Source organism: Megalops cyprinoides, chromosome 9 (assembly GCF_013368585.1).
Source record: "Megalops cyprinoides isolate fMegCyp1 chromosome 9, fMegCyp1.pri, whole genome shotgun sequence".
Classification (NCBI taxonomy): Eukaryota; Metazoa; Chordata; class Actinopteri; order Elopiformes; family Megalopidae; genus Megalops; species Megalops cyprinoides.
In genome coordinates, this window is record NC_050591.1 from 23,825,007 (window position 1) to 23,833,218 (window position 8,212).

The following is an 8,212-nucleotide window of genomic DNA, read 5'->3' on the forward strand; positions in this document are numbered from 1 at the left end:
AAACATAATGACAAATTCCACATCTTTATGTTGTATTTTTATTTTTTATTTATAAATAGTAGCTGTACTGCATTTGTACACAAGACAAATTACACCAAAATCATTCTGTGCAGTCATATAAGAAAAAATATATATATAAAAAACAAAACGAGACAAACAGCAACAAGAAAAGAATGTTGAATTTTCCTTCACCATGAAAGACAAATGTACAACCTACCATCGAGTGCTACTTCCAGAACTTTGACTAGATTTTGCTGACACCACCTACCCAAGAGACGCATAATATTCTTACGACATTGGGACATTGCAGTTATCTGATAACATTGTTCAAACATTGCTGTAATGTTGTGAGAACATTTCATGTTAGCTGGGCCCATATATAAATGAGAGAGAATAAATAAGGCTGCAGCCCAGCTCCTGCAGTTGTGATTTTTTTTTTAATTTACACATCATTTACTGGCTGTAGAATGTACTGATTTGACAAACAAAAAATGCAAAACTAAACAATTTGGCTTTCCTATACGTCATATGAAAAACTCACTGTTTTTCATTTTATTCCGTTTAAATCAGACCATATGTTCTCATAATGACATTGATGGTTCACATGAGCTAATGCGTCTTTCGCCATTTTCACCATTGCAGATATTCCTTTTTCTTGTCAATACACATCCTTTTTTTTCTTTTTAGCTACTTGAGTGAGTTCTGTTCAATCCGTGTGCCTCCAAAGCAACTTGTATAATACAAAAATAAAGACAGCAATGTAAAAACCTTATAAGACATATCCATAGGTCCATTTTATTTTGTTTCATTGTATCATTCATTTTGAGGTACGTAATATTGCACATTTTGGCAGGATGCAATACACTTGATGTTGTACATTTGTCATTTTTCCTATGTGACTAAGGTGTCCTGGTGCCTGACCAGGACAGTGTTCTTCTGGTCAGGTACAGAAAGGGGAAGCCAGTCTCTTCAGAGAGAAGGGGTAATATGGAACTTTGTGCTCCCTGTCTGTTATCCAATCCCAGTAACCCTCCTTTGAGTTGTCCCCCTTTTCGGTTTGTAGTCCTACCTAAACTTTTGAATGGCTCCAATGCTGTCAGAATGTCTGGAAAATTCTTGGAACTTTGTGGAATGTAGCATCATGTTCTGTCTCTGGTTCATGAGCCTTCTATGAATGTATTCCTTTTTTTGCCGAGAACGGAATGTGGGTGATTTGCTTGTTGCCTGTTGACACTTTTTGTGGATGCCAAGTGCCACTCAGCAAAAAAATCAGATGAGAGTGCAGAGACATCTTATCTTTAATTTAAGCCTCTTTCTTTCCCAAATTTCTTTCCAAGTATGACCATAGATCAGGCGGAACGGAATGGCCTTTAAATTAGTGAGACAGTGCTTAACAGTATGGAAAACAGTCCTCCTGGTGTAGTCGCCTGTTGCTACAAAGTCCAATTTTTATGTTCCGTAAGGCTTTTTTTGTTCCCATAAACTGGCTCCAGAATCATCCTTTGGCCTTGCCACTTTCCATCTGTGTTGCCCCTGAGAGCTAGAAATAAAATGTAGAGTCTAAAATTCGCTTTTTTTTTCTTTTTTTTCCTCTTCTTTCTTTCTTCCTTTTCCTTAAGCATGAAGCACTGGCTTGGTTTTCAAAGCATGATGTGAAATTAATAAGTCAGATGGCAGGTAACTGGAGAGGCTGCCCTTTTGGTCCTGATTATACGAATCAACCCTTCCCATACCTGACTGGAGCACGCCCTCGTCCCACCCCAGCCTCCTGGACAAGGGGAGCCGCAGGAGATGGGGAGGGTCGGCCACGAGAGCATTTGGGAGACACTTCGGGTTCAGGCAATTTCGGGCTTCAAATAATGAAAGGCACCTGAAAGACAGACAGCGCAAAAAAAAAAAATCTCAAAAGAGCATCTCAGACAGAAGGTTATGACAGCATCACTGCATGGGGTTACACGGACCCTGGTACCGCTGCCATGGTGTCATGTCTAATAGGGGGTCGGTGTGCGGATTTGAGGCTAATGTTTATCCTATTAGGAGAAGTTTGACAACGCGAACGGGAATCTAGGACAGCGATCAATAATGATTCTTGAGCTGACCTCTGCCGCTGACACCTGTTTCCAATCGCGGTCTGCCAGGGGCCATTTAGTTCCCCCACAGAACCTTCACTTTCTATCCCCGGCAACACGTGGGTATCGGGTCTCAGCAATTAATAACATCAAGATGTTGTTGACAGGAAATTAAGACGATGATTGTGGCCCCTACTCTCTGTCAGAGCGCCTTTGTAACATTTAATCCTTTTTTTTTATCTCATACGCCAGGGATATATTTGCTACCTAAAGTTGTTTCATGGCTAGATGATTGTGCCGTGTCCGTGATGGGTGAGCGCAGTTCAGCGTTGTTGATCAGATTGATGTGGACACCGAGTGACTCGAGCGCGAGGGTTGAAAATGTGAGGTCGGACAAAGAGGGGAAACTGAAAACTGTGGGGCTGTAATCACGAAGCGCATTTCTGCTGATGACGTTTACTTTACAGCCACATGGACGTTAATGTAACGTTAATGTAAGCTGAAGTGCCTACTTTAAAGAGCCCTATCCAATACCCTTTGCAGTTCGCTAATCATCATCAATATCATTTAGCATGTATTTTTTGCTGTCATATTAAACATATTTTTAAACATGGATACAGGCAGTACTGTGGAGAGTCTCAATAATAATCTTTAGAAATCACCTCATAGCAACTGTAAACTGGAAGTTTTTCATCCTCAAATGAATGAACGCATGCATGAATAATCAGCATTGTGCACATTAACTACATTTATGTTCCACTTCTAGCTGACAGACAAACTGACACAGACAGGCGATAAAAAGAGTGTCAACTGAAGGCTCACTCTCATCACTCCTCCGGCAGTCGACAGAAGACAGACACGCAGGTGTGCAGACAGACAGGCATGCAGACAGACAGACAGAGACTCAGACACTGTAGTAAATGAGAGGCTGGTATTGACCTTACTTTGCCCGTACTGCCCGTACTGGTACGTGGCGACGGGGTCCACGCTGTACGCAGGCGAGCTGTACGTGGGCGGGCAGTAGGACTGGGAGCTGGGCAGGGTGGGCAGGCTGGACAGGCTAGAGAGGCCCTCTAGGCCCTTCATGTGGTCCAGGCGCTGGGAGCAGCTGGCTGCCATCCCGCTGCTGGGCTCCAGGCCCCCGGTGAGGGGCGACAGGGCGTAGTCACTCTGGGGCTGGTGGGGCACTCCACCAGGGTTCAACAGTCCCATCACCTAGAAAGAGGGGAGAGAGAGGAGGAGAGTGGGGGAGGGATTAGTCACATATATTTAACTTAATACAACATGATATTTAACTTAAAATAACATGTTATAAACTATAACAATGACTTTATAGTTTGGGTATATATCCTGCATCAAATACTCCACGTAACATAATGAGGTAGACAAAGGCGTACGTCGCAAAGCATCTGTCTGTGTAACAGACTTCAGGAGATCCTCTGGAGGAGAACAAAGTTGGAGCAAAACAGAGGGATAGAGAGATAGAGAGATTATGCAATTTGCCTCATATGTAACACCCAGTCAGTCACCGTCTAAAGTCATTCTGTCCAATGAAGATCTTCAAAGATATGTTGCAAATGATAGCGCAAGCCCGCAAATAAACACTTCAAGCCACAGGACTACGGCGCTGATAAAAAAAAAAGTATGTAAGGCATTGACCTGTAGTTGATTAGTGGTGAGATAATCAAATTTAAAGAATATTTCTTGGCGCTTACTGAAGGAACACTGCCTGGGGGTCTGGGTGCTGGTGAACAGCTTCCAAATGGCCCCCTAATGTACCTCAAAATTCATAAAATTTATCAGCAGAAAAATCTTTCACCATACACAGGGTATGTCTTTAACTTGGACTGTTTTCATTGAGAATCATCACTGAAAAAAGCAAAACCACCACTACCTAAAGATGCACCGGTTCCTCACAAAACAGAACTCTGCTCCCTCCTAACTCTCCTAATACTTAATCAAAAGCAGGTACGGGTAAAAATCACCGCTCTCTTGGTTCTGCTTATAAGTGACATATTATTCTACATTCATCCAGACAGATGGCTCCAGTTAAATCATTTCCCAACCTAAGGACAGAGGGGCTAATGTTGATTTTAAGCAGGAGTTGTGTTTCTTGACCCTGGTAACATTTTCCTAAAAAATTATCTGTGTTTGGAACTCTATGTTTAAACAGAAAAGTATATCGCTGGCTAAGAACAGACTTCGAAAAATAGAGTGATGAAAGTTTCTTTTTTTCTCCTCTTCTTCTCCTTTCTGTTTCAAATGCCTGGTGGGGCAGTTGATATACCACATTTGATGGCCACTGCCAGCACCCCAAATGCACCAGGTCCAGGAAGCAAAGAAACAGGGAATCGTGGGAACAGGGAAAATGACTAAGGAAGAGGAGGGGGGAGGGGTAATCTTTCTTTCCAATCTCAAATGTATATTTTTTTACCCATATGTCTTCTTTTACTTCGAAGGAATGCAAAGGAAAGCAAGTATTTTAAGAATGCCAGTATGGGGAATTCACAGATTCTCAACACTAGACTTTTGTTAGCCAAGGGATAGTGCTGCACTTGGCTCAGTGTGTGTGTGTGTGTGTGTGTGTGTGTGTGTGTGTGTGTGTGTGTGTGTGTGTGTGTGCGTGTGCGTGTGTGTGTGTGCGTGTGTGTGTGTGCGTGTGTGTGTGTGCGTGTGTGTGTGTGTGTGTGTGTGTGCAAATGGGCATGCATGTGTGTGTGTGTGTCTGTGTGTGGTTGTGTGTGTCTATCTGTTTGTGTGTATATGTGCATGTGCACAAGTGTGCACGTATGTGTGTGGTTGTGTGTGTGTATGTGTATGTGTGTGTGTGGGGCTGGCATGTCTACTGGCCCTGGTAGATGTGTTACCTTACTGGCAGCTGCATATGAAAGTGGAAGGGAATGAGATACGGAGACATTGAGTGAAGGATTGCAGAAGGAGGGGAGATGAGGTGGTGTTTTCCCACCTCCAAACCGCACACACTGACCGTGTGTAATTTACAGGAGCTCTGTCAGAGGAATCTTGACAAACGCCCCTGAAGAGGAGCGTGGTGTGTTCCTTACAAATGGGAAACATATGGAGGTCAAGCACCCCATTCATCAGACAGAGAGGGAGAGGAAGGGAGGGAGGGGGTGAGGGGGTAGTGGTAGAGCGGTGTTTGCAAGATTTTGTGGGGTATAGCAAAATTTCCCTACATCAGTGACTTGGGAAAGAAAACAAAAACACACACATCATATATAATACCGCACATGAGAAAGTATGTATATATACACATACAGCCATATGCAAATACACAGCCCATACAAACGCACTAATAAATGGATTAAATGGATGAACGATTGAACAAATCCTTCCCACTCATAATTAAAACACTGCTATTAGGTTTCTTCTGAAAATATGTGCTACTGCTGAGGTAGGGAGATGAAGCTGCTAATACATGCTAGATCAACCACAAGTTAGACCTGTCAGACCCCAGAACCTGCACGTGACTCTGATTGACTGACCATTAGGGACCCATGGCTGAGTTTCAGCTCTGTAGAAACCGGCCTTCTTCAATACATATGTGAATACATCATGTACATGTAAAGGCATAGACAAAAGTTTGGAAAATCTGAAATTTGAAACTAATGTGTGCCAGTATGCCCTGGCACTTACTACAGGGCTTACTACAAGTGATCAGCAATCAGTAAAAACCTGCAGCACTTGTCATATTTGCTCAGTTAATAAACTGAACCAAATAGACCACAATGCTGTTTGTATTCATGTGTCAATCCTATGAAAACATTTAGAAACGAATCGCATACTATTATGTATGTAAATCAACACATCTAAGACTATATACTGAACAATTCAAATGATGTACAAAGAGAACAGGAGATAAATATATAAACGAAATAATTTGAACACAACATAGTAATCTGCATAAATTACACACTATATTACCATACTTTCTTTTTGAAGAATCCATTCAGTGGCAATCAATTAAGATACTGGAACCTTGAATAATTACAAATGCGCAGAGAACATTCCGGTCAGCAAGCTGTGCAGTGGCGTGAGCTTGGGAGAAAGAGCATCAGACCGAGAGCGAGGAAGTGGGCAGGAGAATAGTCCACACTTGTTATCATGCTTGTCCCCTGCAAGTCGCTAATGGCCAAAGCAAATGAAACAACTCACCCTAGTTTGCACTGTCATTTGTTCTGTAGACAACCCTTTGCATTTTTTAGCTTAATGCAACCATTTAAGGTACCGTTCAAATCCAGTGTCATCACATGCAAACACTCAGCTGCTGGTTGTTATATGTGGTGTGTTTGGTTAAACACATTTTTTTGCTTGAACTGACAAATATCTCTTCTGTAAACTAACATATGATTGAATATGCTCTGGTGTTAAGTGGAGAAACGCTTTTGAAACTAGATTTATACAGATAAGGCACAGACGCTTAGAATGCAAGTCAATGGGGGAAAAAGCCGGAAGAGAGAAATAATTGTGTTTATTGTATCGCCATATTTTCAAAAGGCCAGAGTCTCCTTGTCTCTGTGCTGTAGAAGTCCTTTCAGTGAGCATAACCTCTTTTATGCCTTCAAAAAAGGGAAAAAATAGATATTGCTCTCCCCCACTCCACCCCTCAGGCGAGGCCTTTCTTCCACAGAGAACACCGCACAGAGCGTTTTTATCAGGGCGGTGCAGAAACGGGCCAAAGACCCGGCGCGCAAACCCAGCCCCGGAGCTCTCAGAGTAAGAAAGCCCAGCCTGCAGAGCGTTTCCCCGGGCCACCCTTTGTGCCATTAAAATCTCATTTTCTGCCTGTTAAAACACCCCTTACTGTTTAGGTAGCGAGCGATAGCCAATGATGAGTGTGTAATTGGGCATAATTGTCTTTTCAGTTTTCATTTGTGTCATCCCAGCCCGTCTCTCCCCTGTAGCCTCCCTCCCTCTCTACTGATAGAGTGATTTGCCCCCCCCCCACCCACCAACCCCCCCCCCCCCCCCCCCCCCCCTTTTGTTGTTGTTAGGTTGATAAAACATCACAGAGTCAATTCTTTATCAACCCTGATTTTCATGATGAACATTATTGATCTCCCCTGCATTCTTTCTCTGACGCCAGCAAATGCACCAGAACCAAGCTTGTGCCATCTAAATGCTGCCGTCTGCTTTCCATAACAACACGGGTTTAGTAAATGAAAGATCAGCTCTTAATTTGTTTTTCTCCTACTGATGCACTGCCAGGATGTGCAACAGTCCTGCGGTCAGGCACACCTGACCATCATGCAACAACACCCGATTGTTTGCACACAAAACTAAACGTTACATTTATGCCTGTGTGTTGTTTGAGTTATGGCGTTTTTATGATTGACTGTGCATTTGTGGGCGTGTGTGTGCAGTGCACAGCCAGTGTATGCGTCTGTGTCTTACTGTGTGTACATAGGTGAGCGTGTGTGCATGTGCATTTGGGGGAATGTGTATCCATTTGTGTGTGTGCGTGAATACGTGCATCGGTGCATATAAGAATGTATGTTTGTGTATGTATATGTGTGGATATAGAATGTATTGACTAACCTGGGGTGAGAGGCCATTGCTGATGGCTGGGTTCATAGGGTTTGAGGGCCCAGCTGGGGACACAAAGCTGTCCGAGTAGCCAGAGAAGCCATGGCGTCCGGAGGCCAAGCAGTAGGCGGAGCCACCCTCTTGCCCACCCCCCGCTGCTCCCAGACTGCTCTGGTGCACCGAGGTTGGGGGCAGAGGCTGGGGCCGGTGGACGGTGCTGGGCTGCTCTGATACCACTGCTGTAGAAAGAGAGAGGGGGGCAACAATCAACAGGGGGGAAGAAATCTAATACAAACATTGGTAGCATCAGCATTGTTGACTGCATTCTACAATCATGTGCATCAGGCCAATGGCACTGGGGTCAGAGTATTTGTCCTGATACTGGAAGGTTGGTGGTGAAATCCCCAGCCAAGGTGCACCACAGACTTTCAGATTGGAGTGAGCTGCCTCTCTGCTTTGCACTCAATATTGAAAGAGATGTAGTTTGTATAACGGCCCTGTGACAGGCTGCTCTCCTGCACAGGGGGTGTACTTGTATGTCAAGCTGTTTCACAGCACAGAAATCAAGACAGTCTCAGACCATATGATCTGCTCAGCTT

At 43.7% G+C, this 8,212-nt stretch overlaps 1 protein-coding gene across 3 annotated transcripts in view; it reads right to left on the reverse strand.

The window, feature by feature from the left end:
* Positions 1-1,640: 1,640 nt before the first annotated feature.
* Positions 1,641-8,212, reverse strand: part of pax3b (paired box 3b) — a 27,875-nt gene continuing 21,303 nt past the window's right edge. For 2 of the 3 annotated variants that reach the window (XM_036536145.1, XM_036536144.1), the window contains exons 7-9: positions 7,626-7,852; positions 3,014-3,284; positions 1,641-1,870 (exon numbers count right to left, since the gene is read on the reverse strand). In XM_036536145.1, the coding sequence (XP_036392038.1) occupies positions 1,836-1,870; positions 3,014-3,284; positions 7,626-7,852 (533 nt within the window). In that variant the 3' untranslated portion in view covers positions 1,641-1,835. Of the gene's footprint in view, positions 1,871-3,008; positions 3,285-7,625; positions 7,853-8,212 lie in introns of all 3 variants that reach the window. The other variant, XM_036536146.1, reaches the window with a different exon arrangement.